The sequence below is a fragment of the Plectropomus leopardus genome, chromosome 4 (assembly GCF_026936395.1).
Source record: "Plectropomus leopardus strain MGB_pleo_1.0 chromosome 4, ASM2693639v1, whole genome shotgun sequence".
NCBI lineage: Eukaryota > Metazoa > Chordata > Actinopteri > Perciformes > Serranidae > Plectropomus > Plectropomus leopardus.
This window is the reverse complement of record NC_142179.1, coordinates 20709393-20727662: the sequence shown is the minus strand read 5'-3', so window position 1 is coordinate 20727662 and position 18270 is coordinate 20709393. Positions and strand designations below refer to the sequence as shown.

Sequence of the window (18270 nt, the reverse complement as noted above, 5' to 3'; positions counted from 1 at the left end):
TATATATACAGTATATGCGCGTGTGTGACCTTCTTGTGCCTTTTTTGGACGACATATCATACTATGACTTTTTTTTTGTGCTGTTTTGCACGACATACTATACTATGACTATATAAGCACTTGCCTCTGTATTTAAATGACCTTTCTTCAAGAAAAAAAAAGTCAATTCATATTTCATTGACCGTCTCAAAACGTATTATGGATAACATTACATCATACCAACAGGGCTGGATTGCAGGTGTTCATCAATATATTATTTTTATAAGCAAAATATTACAGCACATTTGCACCATCTGGGCCCAGCTGCTGTTGGGTTCATCAAGTCTGTTTGAGTATTGGTAAGTCATGTGGAGGAGCAGCACAGTAATCAGCATTCATGTAGTGTCAGATCCTCCTGAGCTCATCCTATCCACTCTCCCTCTGTCGGCGTCTCGTGCTGTGACTCGCGCAGGGCGGCCTGTGATTGGCTGCGGGCGGACACCCCGGAGCAGGTAGCTCTCCTCGGTGCTGAAATCGCTGCTCGTCGTGATAATGTAAACGGCGATGAGGCCAAACGGAGCGTCAGTCAGTAAACACCAAAATGGACGATGATCTGTTCCAACTGAGACAGCTGCCGTGAGTAGACTACAATCTGCACATTAACGCCTCTTTGTTTCTGTTCAGCCCGTTTAAAACCGTGACAGCATGTTTGGCCGACGCGTCGCCCTCTGACAGCCTCGCATCGTCCGTGTTTGATTAGCCTGCTGGACCACAAATAGCCTGTCGTTCCTTAAAAGCAGTACTCACTCAATAACAACATCTATTCAGTTTTTTTTTTAACCTAGAAATGTTGTTACATTGAGGGAAAATGAAAAAAAACAACATGGCATGTTCATACACAGCTGGTTTGTTTACAGTCGAATAGCGTTTTCCTTAGAAGGTTATTTTCTGTTTATTTATTCATAGGAGGCAGGTTTGCTGTGATTTCTAAGCTGTTTCAGCTTTCCTCCCAAACTTGTTATTGTGTCTGCTGTCATGACTCAGTACCTAACGTGATTTATTTCAACGTTTGCTGTAGATACATTAGGCTAAAGGCTGGCCCAGCTTGTCCGAGGGACATTTCTCAAAGACAAACAATAAAATAATGATATCGGTCGTTTTACGAGATTTACATGAAAAATAATGTCACAGGTGTATCCCAAATGTACTGTTATTTTTAATTAAATTAGTACCAATCAGGGACTGTTCCTTATTTTTCAAAAGAGGGTTTTTATTTTATTTTATTTTATTTTTTTCTACTCTCCTCAAAGCGAACAAATATTTTTGCTTGAGCCACCCGGAGTGACTTGGAGAAAAGGCATGACCCTCCTCCATGAATTAGTTGTTATATTTTTAAACTTACCCCCTGGTGTTTGTAAGTTAAACATTGAAGAAGAAATTGTAGAGTAAAAAAACAACAACAAAAGAACAACTTGTGAGTAAGTTAGTTTATTTTTAACAAAATTTGGAATGAGGAAATATCACCATTTTAAGCTTAGGTTTGGTGGGTTTTTTTGCCTGACAGAAGCATTTGTGCCACATAATGTGTTCAAGGACAATCAGAAATTTCAAAATCAAACAACAATTTCTAACAATAATTTCTGTTTGTTCTGATTGGGTTTTTTTGTGTTTTTTAAAACAGTTTCTGACCTTGTTAAATGGTGTAATTTTGGTGATTTTTAAAGGAAACATACATGTTTTCCTTACAAATCTTCTAAAAAATGTCTTTAAAAATCACTTGCGGGTTAAAAGGCATGCTTTATTTAAAAAACAGTGGTAAAATAAATACAAAATAAAGCCATGACAATGATAGTGGTTTATATTACAAGACAGACATTTGTGGACATCTCACAAACTCAACTGCACCACTGATACTTACCATTGCAAGTAGTCTAAGTTGTGTAATTACAGTGATTAAGACATCACTGGCACTCTCGTAGATCTCGTATAGTGTTTCATCCCAAATGAACCATCGATTATGTGCATGTGGGAGAAGATTATACCTCCCATCTGTAGACAACATGCACATCTCTGGGTATTTAAGCTTGTCGAGCAGTAAAGTGCAGAGCTGTCAGTTGTCCTGACATGGTTCCCCCACAGGACGATATTACCACCCATTCACAAAATCACAGCCAGAAAAAGCTCATATCACCTAGGCAACAGCCTCCGACTCTTGTTTGCATGCAGCTTTGCCCCAGCACTATTGTTCCAAAACTCCACTGACCAGACATACTGTACAGCTGCTGATCCGTCTGAAGACAATTGTGTTTATTGTTTTTTAATATTTTTTTTTTTGCAGTGTTGTTCGCTTCCGTCGCACTGGTGAGAGCACACGCTCTGAAGATGATGTCGAGAATAGAGAACAGGTTATCAGGATCGCAGAGCAGACTGACCTGGAGTCTGTGGCACTTGCAGACGGAGCTCCTGTTCCTCGGGAGTTTGCCAATCCAACTGATGGTACAGTGTGGCAGGGCCTCATTTTATACACCCATAATAAACTCAGTCACCCCACAAAAGTAAAGATTTTAGTTCAATTATATCTTTTATATCCGTTTCCAAGGTCAAGAATTAATGTTCAATCGCAAAAGTGATTTTGCGGTTTTGCCAGAAAATAGCAGAGGCATATTGATTAGAGGTGCACATAGAGCTGCTAGGAGACAACAGCTAAAGTTTCTTATAGACGTAACAATTGACAATAAATATTCTTAACAGACTTTTTTTCAACATAAAATGTTCCATTATTTTCCACTAATAGTTAACTTATTTCAACCAAGAAATTGATGGTTAAAACACATTTCATATATAGTCTATTAAATTTGTCATCACGACACAAAATGTCCTTAATTTCTGAAGTATTTCCAGAAAACAGTGTGTTGAAAACCTCCTGAGATTAATATTCTGTGAACGTAATCAAAATTATGCATTATAGGCTGATTGTATTATTAGAAAATCAAATCAGAACAGTATTACCCTGTTTAAACTGTATTTCCCCAGTTCATTATCAGATCAACCATCTATTCCAAACGTTGAAGATTTTTGCAAAAATCCTGAGTAAAAGCTAAAAAACTTTCACAGGACATTTTTTATAGTATAAGTAATGTAACATCTTATGTTTACTTTAAAAACACAAATTATGTACTTTAACATGATGATTAATAGACTGACATGTGCCTTTGCCTCCTCATTTCATCACCGTCAGCCATGCTCATTAAAAGGGGCCATGTCTCTACTACAGTCCACTTCAGATGATGTAGACCTTGGTGAATGGTTTACAGACGACCCATCAAATAAGTTTGTGCATTTGGGTGTAGTCAGATGACAGTAATCATAGATATAGACTTCCTAGAAAAGTTATGTCCAGTGGAATGGACGGGGGATCAGAGTGGGTTAAATTTGTTTTCATTCCCTCAGACACATTCATGGTAGAAGATGCCGTCGAGGCCATCGGCTTTGGGACGTTTCAGTGGAAACTCTCCATCCTCACTGGTCTATCGTGGGTGAGAATTGCTCTTTACTGAAAATACACCATTTCAGATAGTGTGTGAATGTTACATCACATCGTGTGTCTCTGTGTTGCTTTCTGTTTGCTCAGATGGCTGATGCGATGGAGATGATGATCCTCAGCATCTTAGCTCCACAGCTCCACTGTGAGTGGAGGCTGCCCAGCCTCGAGGTGGCACTGCTAACATCGGTAATGGCTCTCTAATGTCTGTAAAGTGCTCTTGCATGCGGTGCTACATGACTGCCCTGATAGTTTTTGGTTAAGTGCTATGGGATATTTTAAGTGCTCGTATTGAGCAGTGACATCCATGTGGGAAACAGCAGGGTGTCTAATGTCATGCAGTTTGTATTGCAATATTATGATGTAAATGACTATCAAAAGCATATTTACTTTTCTGAGGATGATAAAAAACAACAAGCAAACAGGGGAACTATATTAGATTTTACTACAGGTATAGTAAAATGAGGCTTTGACAGGGCACATCTTAATGATGTCACTTACTTGAGATGTATTTACAGCATCAGTGACACTTCATTAGAACCATAATTAATAAATTGTACACTGGTGGGTAATTGAACTTTAGTTAATACTTTTTTTTACTATTAACAAACAATGAAATGACAAATAATGTTTACTAATTTTGAGTAATGCTATGATTTATGTTATATAAATAGTTTTTTTTTTGTCGCACACAATAACTTTTTATACGCATATTTGATTTGTTTGTAAACTGTCTATAAACATTATATGGATTTCTACTATGAAGTTGTAACTGATGATGATAATAATACCTTGTGAAATGATTAATAAATACAGTGTAGTGCATAATCAATATCTGGGAGGCTATTATGAAAATGTTAAATTTAAAGATGCACTACCCAGTATTTTTTAACCATTTAACAACGTATAATAATAATCAGTTGCAACTTTACAATAGCCTTCCAAATAATGTTTGCATATAATTTACAAAACCAATTATTTACCATTTACAAATACTTAATATAGTTTATAAAAGTTATAATGCATGTAACAATACACTGTTAAAATAACATAAATTGCATTACTCATGATTAGTAAACATATTCATCATTTCATTGTTTGTTGCTGTTAAAATAACTATTAACTTAAACTTAATGAAATAACTAAAGTTTGCTGTTTATTAAGGATGGTTATTATAAAGTGTTACTGAGCACTTGGGAGAAGATAATGAAATATATAAAACACATTCACTTCTATTGGCTCACACCAAAACAAAAAACGACAGTTCTGTCTAAACTTTGAAAATATGCATGACAGGATGTGCATAAAATCAGTGATATGTGGTGAAATTAAAGTCAAGTGCATGTTCAAGCTGCTGCAACCCCATCATTGTTTGTTTGTTTTTTTTTCATTGATCCAGGCAGTGTTTATTGGGATGATGATCAGCTCCTCTTTGTGGGGAAACATATCAGACAAATACGGCAGAAAGACAGTAAGTTCAATTAAAGCCTGTGTTTGACATGAAGATGATTTAAAATACTGTTTCATGTATAACAAACACTATAGTTGTTTAAAGTTTAGTTTTTGGGGTTTGCGGATTGAAAAAAAGTGATAGCAGACACTGTAATTTGAGCTTCGTCAGACCACCATCATTTATTTAGAAGCTTGTTATGTGTTGATTGTATGTACACACAGGGTCTCAAGATGAGCGTGCTGTGGACTATGTTTTATGGCGTGATGAGTGCATTTGCACCTATTTACGGTTGGATCCTCTTCCTCCGTGCATTGGTGGGTTTTGGCATTGGAGGAGCCCCACAGTCGTGAGTAACCCTCATTCCTTTCTCTAAAAAACAGTTCTGTGACAGTTAATAATGGGAGTTAGGAATAACTGTTAAATGTCTCTCCTCATAAGGGTGACACTGTACGCTGAGTTCCTGCCTATGAAGTCCAGAGCTACATGCATCTTACTGATCGAGGTATGGATTACCTATCATCCACCTACATGCAGCCAGAGAAATGACAAAACATGCAACTATGACTGCATCGAAATGAATGAAATGCTGTTTTCCTAGCAGGATTTTATATCATTGTGTCCTCGTCTCTCAGATATTTTGGGCACTGGGCACTGTGTTTGAGGTCCTCCTAGCGATCCTGGTGATGCCCACTCTGGGCTGGCGTTGGCTGCTTGGCCTTTCCACAATTCCTCTCTTCATCTTCGCCATACTGTGTTTTGTGAGTACAATGTTATCAGACGTTCTGCAATATTTAAGCAGAACAAACGACAGCTTTATCAACTGATGTGTCTGTTTTGGTGTGGGTGAGAACAGTGGCTGCCAGAGAGTGCTCGATATGACGTGCTGACAGGAAATCAGGAGAAAGCTCTGGCCACTTTGAAGCGCATCGCTACAGAAAACGGAGCACCCATGCCACTGGGAAAACTTATTGCTGCCAAACAAGTAAAAGCCAATTTCTGCAGAACATAAAACACACTGCATATTATTCATATGCGCTCCCTTTTATGTTGTTATTCCTCTGTTCTCTTAATTAGGAGGACCGTGGAAAGATCCGAGATTTATTTTCATCACACTTTCGCTGGACAACAGTTCTGCTGTGGTTCATTTGGTAAATGGAGTGAATAACAATGCCATCCACTCATATCCTGAGTCATGACTCACTGATTTCCTTTCCTCTCTAATGCTCCAAAATCTTAAAGGGACAGTTCACCCCATAATACATTTTCTTCCTCTCACTTTTAGTGCTGTTTATCAACCTAAGTTGTTTTGGTCTGAGTTGCAGAGTGTGGGAGAGATCGGCCGTAGAGATCTCTGACTTCTCTCTAGTGTAATGGAACCAGATGCACTCGGCTTGTGGTGCTCAAAATACATTTGAAAAACTCAACAGCAATGTCTCTTTCCAGAAATCATGACCCGGCTACTCAAGATAATCCACAGACCTTGTTGTGGACAGTTTAATGTAGGAACAATTTTCTTTTGAAAACTACACCCATCAATGGAATCACCAAGCAGAAGGAATTGTGCAGCGACTCATGTACAGAGGCTCCCGCTCTTAACGGTGCAAGATGTAAGAATAATGGCGCCCTCCTCAGCTGAGCTGTTATGTTAGTTAGCTCAGCAGTGCTAGGTAAGCAAGCACTAGATACAGGCCTCCCTCTGTGTAGTGATATGATTGGCAGGTTTAGTCTGGTAAGAAAATAGTTCCTACATGAAACTGCTCACAATAAGGTCCGTGGATTATGGAGTGACCGTGTCTTGATTTCTGAAAATAGAAATTACTGTTGAGTTTTTCAGTTTTACTAATTCATTCATTCATTCATTCACTTATTCATTTATTTATTTGTTTGTTTGTTTTTGATGCCTTGAGCGCCACAAGCCGAGCGCCAACTAGATCCATTATATTCAAGAGAAGGCAGACATCTCTACAGGCAATATCCCAAACACTTGGCAACACATACCAAAACAACCTAGACCGATAAACACCTCTTAAAGTAACAGGAAAATATGTTGTTTTTATTTTGTGTTGAACTGTCCCTCAAAGGTTCTCAAAAAGCGTGAAAACATATTAGTCTGTGTCTTTTTTAAAGTTTCACACTTTGTGTGAATCAGCATGCGTCTCTGTCACCTCAGGTTCGCCAATGCCTTCTCTTACTACGGACTGGTGCTACTCACTACAGAGCTGTTTCAGGAGGGAGGTGCTTGTGGAAGTGAGTCACTGCTCCAACACCCGACAGACGCCTTCACACACTCAAGGACATGCACACACACTTTAATTTGCTACACTGATAAGAGACTTTGTGGTTAATTGACTTGTGTGTTGAACTTCTACAAAAACGTTTCCTCAGGAGAGAAACATACGCCATGGCTGCTTCAAGTAATCAAACAAAGTCATTACTAACGTTGTTAGTCACACCAGTGTTTTTCACCTGAGCCAAGTCTTAATGTCTGCCACGAAAGAGGTCTACATGTTTATGTCGTTGTTTGTTTGTTTTTGCAAAATTACAGGTTGAGCTGCTGGGTGTGTATACTATTCAGTTTTCTGTTGTTTTATACCTCCCTCTAGTGTCCAAAGGTAACAAGATGGAGCCCCGCTGTAGCTTGGAGTGTAAATATCTGAACTCTGATGACTACAAAGACTTGCTGTGGACCACCTTATCTGAATTCCCAGGTAGCATCAGTTCATTTGTCCTCACAAAGTCAGTCAATATATTTCTCTTCATAAAACAACTCTAGTTACTTTTGGTGGGAAGTTTTTTTCCCACTGCACGTTGTTTAGTACTTAATATTTCCCACAGGACTGCTGGTGACACTGTGGGCTATTGATAGACTGGGAAGGAGGAAGACCATGGCGTTGTGCTTCTTCGTCTTCTCGATGTGCATCATTCCACTCTACGGCTGCGTTGGGAGGTAAGGTGAACACTAATGGGACTGTTAACCCTTTAAACCTGAATCAGCATCAGTTTTCTTGTGTTGTGTTCAGATGCCCTTCACAAGCTATTTAACCCTTTGAAACCCGAGCAAACTGGTTTGATTTCTTTCAAAAACATGGGGGTAAATAGGCTATGACCAACTTGTTACTAAATTTCTCACTAATTGTGAGGAATTGGTAAAAGGTTACAAGAAAATGATCTGAAAAATAGTTTTTAAAAAGATGGGAGGATTATTAGAAAACGCAAAAAGATAAAAATGCAGAGAAAACTGTGTTTATAAGTATTATATTATATACTGTGTTGTATTATAGGCTATTTAAAATTCTGTAATAAAACAAACGTGTATACGTATATCTAAATATTTTTAATTTTCATCCCTTTTTGGGGTCATTTGTTTGTTGTTTTTGTTTTTTACTTTTCTTTTTTTTATGCTTATTTCCTGGTAATTTTCTTGTACGTTTTTACTTATTTTAAAGTTTTGGGCCATGTCTCGTTAAATTGCTCATTGCCTTTTTCCCATGTTGGTGATAGAAGTCAGGCCAATTCGCCAGGTTACAAAGGGTTAATGTGAAATTATGGATCCACCATTTATTCATCAGCATTACTGGTTTCTCTGTTGCAGAGTATCCATGACAGTGTTGATATTCATCGCCAGAGCTTTCATCGCAGGGGGATTTCAGGCTGCCTATGTGTACACTCCAGAGGTCAGACATCCAACCAGAGCAGTGTTTACATTGTCATTCAAATCAATAGCCAGGTAAAGGGAGCACCAGGACAGCCTACTCAGTGTTTTCTGAAACTTTGCAGGTGTACCCAACAGCAACCAGAGCGTTAGGTCTGGGAACAAGCAGCGGAATGGCCAGAGTCGGTGCCCTCATTACACCTTTTGTTGCACAGGTTACGTCCTTCTATCAGTTTTCTCCTTGAAATACTTTCATATGGAAACCCATTTCTGCCAGTGTGATGAAAAGAAACTTTCTCAAAATAATTTGTCTAAAAATATTGACTTAATACCTTCAATAATGTGACAGCAATACTGGGTCAAACAATACTATCTCATTATTTTTGATTAGAATGTTTCTCATTTTGAATAAGTTTCTTATTATTTTAAGGTACTAAGTCATTACTTTGAGAAAGTTTCTCATTTTGAAATGAGTAAGACATTTTTTAGTAGTAATAATACAGTTATTGAGTGCTTTTCTTGGTACTCAAAGACACTATATAAACTAGAAGACACTAAAGGAAGTTTCTCATTATTTTTAGCTATTTCGCACTTTTTTTGAAAAAGTTTCTCACTAGTTGGCTTAAGTTTCTCATCATTTTTAGAAAATAAGTCATTATTTTGATTTTCATTGTGCAAGACTTTCTCATTTTTTTGAGGTACAAGTTTCTCCTTTATTTGCGAAAGCTACTCATTATTTTGAAATGATCAAGTCATTACTTGAGAAAGGCACTCATTATTTCCAGATAATTCCTCATTATTTTGAGATGTCATTGTGTCATTTTTGTCTGTTCCTGGGCTTCACCCTGCAGGTGATGTTGGAGTCATCAGTGTACCTGGCTCTGTCCGTGTACTGCTGCTGTTGCCTCCTAGCTGCCATCGCCTCCTGTGCACTGCCAATTGAGACAACAGGCCGTGGCCTGCAGGAGTCCAGCCACCGTGAGTGGGGCCAAGAGATGGTGGGCCGGGCCTCCTCCCTCAGCTCAGGGGGAATCCCTCCCTCCAGCTCCGGCTCGCAGGGCTGAGGACACGTCTGCTAGAGGACAACTGAGAGAGGTGACCACAGCGAGGAAAAGAGGCAAGGACAGGCAGAAAGAAGCTGGACCAGCTTTTTGTGTCCGTCTCCAGTCCCATCCTATGACTCCTCAATTTAGGCACCACAGTGGCTTCAGAGAGCCAGGCAGCACCATATTATATATTATATTATATAGTCTTCAACCACCATTGCTGTCACAATTTTGCCACTGAATAACTGCACACAGGGTAACTGGAAAGACCAAACGACCTACATGAGTGCAAGATTGAGAAAATAAATGGTGGATGACGTGCAAAACATTCTCGGACAAGCAAGAATTCAAACACTTCAAGTAAAGTATTTGAATCCTGCTTTTCTAATGCAAGAGTAGCAAAGGAGAGTAAAGAGGATAAAAGTGCGAGCTTCAATTAACCATCCTCTTTTCAAAGAGCCTTAAAAACTACCTATTCTGTTTGTGTTTGAGAGACCCTCTCAGAAAGCTGTTTGTTAACAAAGAGCATCATCCTGTGCACAAAAATTGTCTGTTTGAACACAAAAGCTTTATAAAAAGTGCATCACTGGAGTGAGGAACAGTTCCACATCATCAAATCGACAGACAGTTAGATTAAAATAACAATAAGGTCTGGGGTTACTTCATTTAAGATTGACCTTTGTCAAGGCAGTGAAGGACATACTGCACAGTATTCACTGTGGTAAATCCTGTGTTATTTTTTTCTTGTGTCAGTATTATTTCACATTTCAGCATGGATTATATTTGTTTCCTGCTAAAGAACAGAGGATTATTAGGTGACCATTTCATTTACAACAACCTGAGAAATCTGCCGAAGCCTTTATCGGAGCATAATGACATCATCCAGTTGACGATATTTCATAATTATAGCACAACTGGAACGAGTCCACAGATTCTGAGCTGCATTTAAAGACAATATTATGTAGTTACTGTTGAAGTATTAGGAAATCTGAGTATTTTCATCACCCAAAGCTGACAAAAACTAGTAAGTAACATGAATTGAAAAAAAATGGCATTAACTCAATCCATAAATGCAGCATCTCCACTGCAGCTCCACTGCACACATAGACCTACACATACACAAGCATCTATCAGGATGCTACATTCAGTCTCTGTAAATAATGTATCAGTACCTGGTTTAGTTGTTGTCTTTGCTTTTGTTTGTAATAAAGGTGATGTGGAGACGGACTCTGCCCAGTCTGAATGACACACTGAGCAAAGTTTTGTTAAAAAAAGAGAAAGACTGACTAGTACAGATCCAGCAAGCCGACTCTTTACCGGCCAGTGTTTGAGATATAGTGCTGCGTTAAGTGTCTGTGTGCACAGATTCTTGTCAATGCACTGGATGTAAATGTGTATGATAATATAGTAAATAATCTTTCAAAAAGAGCAGTTGATTCCTGTTGTTGTTCATTTCTAAACAGACTGACTTCATCCGTTAAAATCATTATCAGTACGTTTCTACATTTACTGAGAATGTTGTCAAAGATATGTGCACTTTATATACATTTTTAAATGAACTGATCATATGGATTTAATTATGACTTTGTTACATGTTAATGAGCCAACTGTTACTGGTTGATGAACGGGAAAAGCATCTGGAGCTTCTCTTCTTTCAAGTTACAAACATTACACTGTTTCAAAGTGGTATGTTTCCCCAAAATGAATTTGGATCTGAATATACGTTTGTTTGAATGTTAGTTAAAAACAAGAATAGTGTGAGATACAAGGCACTGGAACAAATTTTGAAAAAAGGAGTGCACCAATCACAACTGCTGCACTTTACAAACGAGCTTTTGGACCTTTGCCCTTTTGTTCCACAATCTGACCGAAGAGCCTCGCCGCCTCCTGGGCGCAGCCTCGGTGAATGGTGAGTCCGAAACCTCCGTGGCCGTAGTTGTGTATCACCTGATTGAGAGCCAAAATATTATATATATTTTAGAAGTCGAATGACCAACCTTTCTATTTAAAGTACTGGCGAGGCGTCACATTTTACCTCTATTTTAGTTGCACCGGACTGTATGGTCTCTCTCTCCAGTCGCACTTTGCTGCGAACAGGCCTGAGGCCGGCCCAGTCCTCTACTATCTGGGCATGCTGAGGTAAAAGAACAAGACATAATCTGTCTCAGGCATGACTTGTAAATACTGTGTCAAATTAAATTTAAAAAAAGAGATTACAGTTTATTTGTTTAGGCCATGGCCGCACGTGTCATAAACTCCACTTCTTTCATTGAAACAAATGGGGCATGGGCCAAACTAAAAACTCAAAGACGGCCGACAAGTCAAATCAGTTTTTCCCATAGATGGTTTCTGCCGTTTTTTTTTGTAGTTGTTATCACACTGATGTATATTCAAGTGTTTGTTTTTCTGATAGGTTTGGTTTTTATTAGTTATTTGATGCTAGAAAAAAGGGGGTTTGACATCATGATTGACAGCTCTGGGTGCCAATCGGAGTGCTTGGGATCAAAGCAATAACCTGAAGAAATGAAAATGATCTAAAAGGTGCTACAATATTTACACAATATTATCGCATGTGTTTTATTAGCATCAATATTTTATTTGGGTTTTTTTAATATAACTGTTATCAGGAGTACCATTATATTGCAACACTCCTACTTTTGGGGCTTTTTGGAATAGGGTTCGCCTTCAGATTTAGGTATTTTGCCACCAAAATGCTCCTTGTTGCCAACATGTTTGAGGACTGAATACAGACTGCTAAATATAGTTTGCAAATGAGCAAATGTTAAATACTTTAGCACAACCGAGAACTCAATGTAAATAATTTATTACAGTTGACACAGAAAGTCTTTTTTATGGGCTGTCAGACAAACATTTTGATATCACCTTACCTTAAGACTTGGCTCGAGCTTGCAAGCATCCTCCCAAATGTGCTTATGGTCAATGGAGTTGTTCTGTTCACTCCAGTTTCCTAACTGGAAAAGCCCACCAACTGTCACCAGACGACTCCTGCAGACACAGAATAACAGCTCTGGCTTTCTGGCTACATACAAAAATCTGAAATTACAAATACTCTGACAGAAAACAACACCAACAGTAAAACCACTGCAACATTTGATGGTAACAAATGTGTATGTAATGTAATGTGTATGATACTGTAAATTCACAGTGCTCCTATCCCTCATTACAAACTCTACAGGAGAAGCAGCTGTTTGTTCATAAAGAGTGTTTTGTGTCACTAGAGCTACCCTGGAATGATGTATGGTGAATTGTAGGTTCCTTTTGTAAAATTGTGGGTAATAATCCAATGCTTTAGCCACGGTGCATCCACCTATAAAACAAAGGAGTAACACAGTTTAACCATTATTTTCATGCTGGACTTACAGCTGGTTATATAAACAATCTACAGACATTTGATGGTGTTTTCTCTCACCTTCACGATCTGACCGCGGCCTGGTTTGAGGTCAGGGTCCTGCTGGAGCTCTCCTGATCTCACCCCAGTACAGTTTATTACCACATCGGCCCCACTTTCTGCCAACTAAGCACAATGAAGCATGATCAGAGATAACAAATACGACAAGAGACAGATAACATTACAGATTCAGAATTAGAAGTATACCTAGCATACAGTGTATGCATACCCAAATTAAAAAACATAAAACATAATAATATAGAATTTAAAAAAAAAATACATTGAAAAGCCTTTACTCACCTCCTTGAAGGACTCTATTTTCCTGTGATAAAATTTCACACCTCTTTTTTGCAACCTGAGAGTAACACAAAACCAGGCTTTTATTACAAGCTCTAAAAAAACGACTTTCTGACAAATAAACAGAACAACTTTCTGTTCAGTAATGAACAACGTGTCCAGACTGTGTCACATATGATTCACTCTTTTACTATTTGTTACACAGCTAAAGGGAAATGTGTGGCGATGACAACGTAGTGTGTCAGACGGCAACATTTACAAAACATTTCAGATACTAATCAGGTCATTCCCATCCAGCAGCTGACTAAATATACTTCTTTCCCGGCTTGCACAATCAGCCCGGTCCTCACAATAAATGTTGGCATTGCACATTTCTGCACACCATTAATATGTTAACATTTGTATGTTTCATGTGTAAGACATAGTTCAGATTACATGTATATGAGCTCATTTTGTCATCAGGAGAAGGAGACTATCAGGAATGACCTGATGGCTGGCAAGCGGGTATTTTTAACAACTCATGACATTTCCAGGCGTGTTTGTTGTTACAAAAGGAAATATTTTTGCACATGACAGGACATTTCCAGGCATGATTGTAGTGACCAAAACTGGCATTTTTGACGAGAGTTTAGGGCATTTCCATCCGTGTTTGTAGTGAGCAAAACTGGCATTTTTGACGTGAGTTTAGGGCATTTCCATCCGTGTTTGTAGTGAGCAAAACTGGCATTTTTGACGAGAGTTTAGGGCATTTCCATCCGTGTTTGTAGTGAGCAAAGTGTTTATATTTTAACAACAGGTTGAGACCTTCTCTAGGCATGTTTTTAACAAATAAAGCAGGTATTTGAGGCCAAAACATGCTTTCTGAACACTAACCAATTGGTTTTTGGGCCTAAACCTAACTACACGTAAATCACGTCATTGTCACGTCATAAAACTAAAAAATGAAATGTAAAGAAATGTGAAGTTTTAACATATCTGCTGCATATGAAATGTACTATGTAACATAAACACCATAGTTTGCAGAAATGTACAATGCCAGCAATTGTTCCGGCAACCGGGTTTGCACGATGCATGGTGGTAGTTAGCTCTCAGTTAGAGACCACAGGTTGTACATTACTTTTTAATTTGCACTGTGGGATCATTTTAGTACAAAAAGATTTTAGACAGACAGACTGGCTAAACTGAGACCATGGGGTGTACTTGTAAGATAAGATAAAACTGAAGTGATCCCAGAGGAGAAAGTAGAAGCTGAAATTAATACCATTTTTATATGACTAACAATCAGGTGCTTCATATTATCTTTTTATTGTGTAATAAACTATGTTGCAAAAACAGGTACTACGCCTATTACAGGACATAGTACAAGTCAGGGCTTGTTAAATTCCAGTAAAAAATCAAAGCTGATGCAACATGGGAAGTTACCAGAGAGATAAGCTCATCATCACTCACCAATCCATCAGCCAAGGTAAGTATGCTTTTCCTTCCACCATGAGAGCCGTGTTGAACCACCCGAAACTGGACAAATAAAACACACATGTTAGAGTGTGAGAGCTGGACACACAGAGTAATCAATCCAATTATAAATATTTTTATCTTTTATTGGCAACCCTGAATATATTCTTAAAAACAGAAATAGATGCAGAGGGACTGAGTTTTCATGTATAAAACATTCAAAGGTCCTGTGTGTGGGATTCAGTTCATCTGTTGGCAGATATTTCTTATTATATTCATAAATATATCTACAGCAGATTCTCTTCCATATAGTCCATCATGTTTCTACAGCAGCCCAGAACAGACAAAACGAACACTGGCTCTAGATAGGGCCATCTGCATTTTCGCAGCAGCAACCATAGTTCACCTACATGCTTGGTACATGGGAGAAGTTTCAGTTCTGCAACATCACCACTAAATCCTGCACACTGGGCCTTTAAGTTGCTTGTAGAAAATGAAGGAGAAGATGAGGGGGAAAAAGCCCTTTATCGGGATAAAAATGAGCACAAGAGTTTATTACAATTTTATGATTTATGTTTTCCCTTTGGCTTTCTATATGTGTTATTGAACAATGTCCTGCTGTATTCTTAATGTTTGACAGTATCTTATAATCCCATGTGGGAAGGCTCAAATGTTTGGCACATGAAAATAGATAACCACCTAAGTAACTAACTATTCGCAGCTCTGTTTTATGTTTTGTCTCTGCAGTTTCAGCAAGAAACCTACGTGTAACCAGGGAACATCTGCAGCTCTCGCTCTGTGAGCCGTCGGAAGCCCAGGACGGTATCTTTAAATGAGGGATCCTGCAATCAAAATTAAGTCAAGATCAAGTCATGTATGTCCTAAACATGTGCTGGCTGTGCTAGTTTGCTTTCACAGTAAAGAATCCCAATTAACCCCTGAGTTTGAACCCTTGATGAGGCCTCTCTGTTGTTGCAGGCATCCATCTTTGTGTGACTGAACAAAGCTCCACTTTCACTCAGCCAGGATAATAATGGACTTTTTTTTTGTCGATGTTGCACTGGGATGTAATACATTTATGAGTTACATGAGGTTATATTTTAACTATATCTACAGTTGCACAGTGCCTTTGCTCTTACTTGTAAAGGGCTTCCGACACAAGGTCGATTCTTATCTTTGCAGTCAGATTGACTGTGCGGTCTGCAAAAAAACAAAGCACTACTCACTGGGGCTGGTTCAGTGCAGAGGTTGTAGCCAGACTGAAGGAATACACCCATTTGTATAGAATCTGGTGAACTGAGGAAGCTCAGCAAGTAGTCAAATGTCTCTTTATTCCATTTTCTAAATGTGAGGACAAATGCAGCATTAAAATTTTGACCACTTTTTTGCAGATAATGCGGAGAGTAAAAAGAGAGTTGATGCACTTACGTCTCCTGGACATTGCCCTTATCGTAGAGGTACGGCTGCCAGAAGCCAGCAGCTCCATCACTGGTGGTCAGTGGAGTGAAACGGTCTGCATACACCTCAATGGTCAGTGGGCTGACGATGGAGTGATACTGCTCATAGATGCTCTGAGCTGTTGACAGGCCGATAACTCCAGCTCCAATCACTGCCACCCTCATGTCTGGATGAACAGGAGACACAACACAATCTGATACTTACTCAGCTACAGTAAGTAAGTGTCCCTTGTATTCTAATACACGATTGGACATGATTGGATAAAACATAAGAAAATAATTATTCCAATTTTATTTCTATATCATTGAACAGCGCATTAGTCCTACTTAAAATCTGTAGTAGTAGTAGAAGTAGTAGTAGTAGTAGTAGTAGTAGTAGTATAGATCTGTTGAGAAGAAAATGTTAGAAGTTTGCAAAGTTTTGATAACATGAAACCACATATTACCCAGTGTGCCTGCTGGGCAGGTCTAGCCGCATCATACATCTGAGTAAACTTTTGCAAAGTTAATTTGGGATAATTTATTATGTAACAAAGCAGGCAACATGCCGGAGCATGCATGAATAATTAATTTTAGTTTAGCAAAGCAGCAAGTCAGATCAAATCGCTGACGTGGAAAAACTTCAATACGTAAATGCTACATAACACAGCAGATCAGCTACAGATACTGTACAAATGATCCACTCACAACTGAATATGTATCATTTCCAAAAAGTTTCGCTTTACCTTTAGACTAACGTTGAGCCACCACTGCACGAGCTGTTGAAGTCTGCCTAAACTCACAGCCGTGTCTCACCCTCTGGTCCAACTGTCACATGGGCTGCGAGGGGCGGAGACAGCAGCTGCTGCACTGGACAAGGTATTTATTTATGTCTCCAAGTTCAAGCCAAATGTATCAGTGTCTCCTTTATAGTACGTGTTAGTGGACATGCACATTGTTTTCTGTGTTGTCAGGTAGGCCTACTTTATTATTGTAATGGGGGAGTTTTGGGTGGATTGTGTAAGTTATAAGAATTATTATACTTCTGAAAATATTTTTATTTACCCAAATGCATATATTTATATGCAAATTATACTGCTATAACTTGGTCAAACAAGTAAAAAAATCAGTAAGTAATTAATATTATTATTATTATTATTATTATCATCATCATCATCATCATCATCATCATCATCATCATTATTATTATTATTATTATTATTATTATTATTATTATTACATACCAATGTTACTACTACTATTACTACTACTACTAATAATAATAATATGATAATAATATCACCACTGTGCTATTATATTAGAAATTATCAACATAACTCCTTTGTAAAAGGCCACAGTATTCATTGCAGTCCACCTAATAATCTCCAGTTATATCACTACACCTCCTCATTCTACCACACAATGTTGTGTAATAACTGTTTATATATATATATATACATACATATATATATACACACATACATATATATACATGTAAGTATATATATATATATATATATATATATATATATATATATATATATATATATATATATATATATATACACATTACACAATGCATCCACAAGCAGGTACACAGAAAACAAAACAAATATCACAAATATATTCCCAAGGATAAATACATAATGAACAAAAAATAAATCCCTAAATCCATACACAGAAATACATCCAGACAGTGTACAAGATACTGGTGCGTCTTCTGTATTATTATTATTATTATTATTATTATTATTATCATCATCATCGTTGCCTTACTTTTCTATTTGCCTGCATTTATTTTATTGATATTCTCTCTTTTCATTCTTATATTTTCTATTGTATCCTATTTTTCTTCTGTATTTAATTCTTCTATCTTGTTTTATTTTGTTAAATCCTACCCATGAGTGTTTCTCCAGTAGCCTATCATGTCTTAATGGCCTTTAAGGTCTTACATAAAGCAAAGGTCGCATTTAAATAAACTTGCATTGCTTTAATATTATTCAGA

General features: G+C 37.9%; 2 protein-coding genes across 2 annotated transcripts; one reads left to right on the top strand and one right to left on the bottom strand.

Moving 5' to 3' along the window:
- The first annotated feature begins 354 nt into the window (after positions 1–354).
- svopa (SV2 related protein a) lies at positions 355–10508 on the top strand. The gene is made up of 16 exons (XM_042488381.2): positions 355–615; positions 2318–2475; positions 3430–3515; positions 3611–3709; positions 4920–4991; positions 5195–5319; positions 5412–5475; positions 5606–5731; positions 5827–5955; positions 6048–6121; positions 7144–7220; positions 7577–7681; positions 7809–7920; positions 8566–8647; positions 8751–8840; positions 9477–10508. Exons 1-16 carry the CDS (start codon positions 581–583, stop codon positions 9687–9689), a joined length of 1647 nt encoding a protein of 548 aa, XP_042344315.1. The 5' UTR covers positions 355–580; the 3' UTR covers positions 9690–10508.
- LOC121944554 (D-amino-acid oxidase-like) lies at positions 10218–17138 on the bottom strand. The gene is made up of 11 exons (XM_042488384.2): positions 17012–17138; positions 16258–16453; positions 16056–16170; positions 15595–15671; positions 14827–14892; positions 13381–13435; positions 13102–13206; positions 12917–12999; positions 12560–12677; positions 11707–11805; positions 10218–11618 (listed from the first exon to the last, which is right to left on the bottom strand). Exons 2-11 carry the CDS (start codon positions 16449–16451, stop codon positions 11493–11495), a joined length of 1038 nt encoding a protein of 345 aa, XP_042344318.2. The 5' UTR covers positions 16452–16453; positions 17012–17138; the 3' UTR covers positions 10218–11492.
- Between the last annotated feature and the right edge of the window lie 1132 nt (positions 17139–18270).

Bases quoted from the DNA above. Each gene is read 5' to 3' on its own strand.
- svopa (XM_042488381.2), top strand. From the start codon at position 581: ATGGACGATGATCTGTTCCAACTGAGACAGCTGCC. The intron at 4,992-5,194 runs GTAAGTTCAATT...ATGTACACACAG, and splicing joins ACAAATACGGCAGAAAGACA to GGTCTCAAGATGAGCGTGCT. The intron at 5,732-5,826 runs GTGAGTACAATG...GGGTGAGAACAG, and splicing joins TCTTCGCCATACTGTGTTTT to TGGCTGCCAGAGAGTGCTCG.
- LOC121944554 (XM_042488384.2), bottom strand. From the start codon at position 16,451: ATGAGGGTGGCAGTGATTGGAGCTGGAGTTATCGGCCTGTCAACAGCT. The intron at 15,672-16,055 runs GTGAGTAGTGCT...TTTTGATTGCAG, and splicing joins TCTGCACTGAACCAGCCCCA to GATCCCTCATTTAAAGATAC. The intron at 13,207-13,380 runs GTGAGTAAAGGC...CATTGTGCTTAG, and splicing joins AAATAGAGTCCTTCAAGGAG to TTGGCAGAAAGTGGGGCCGA.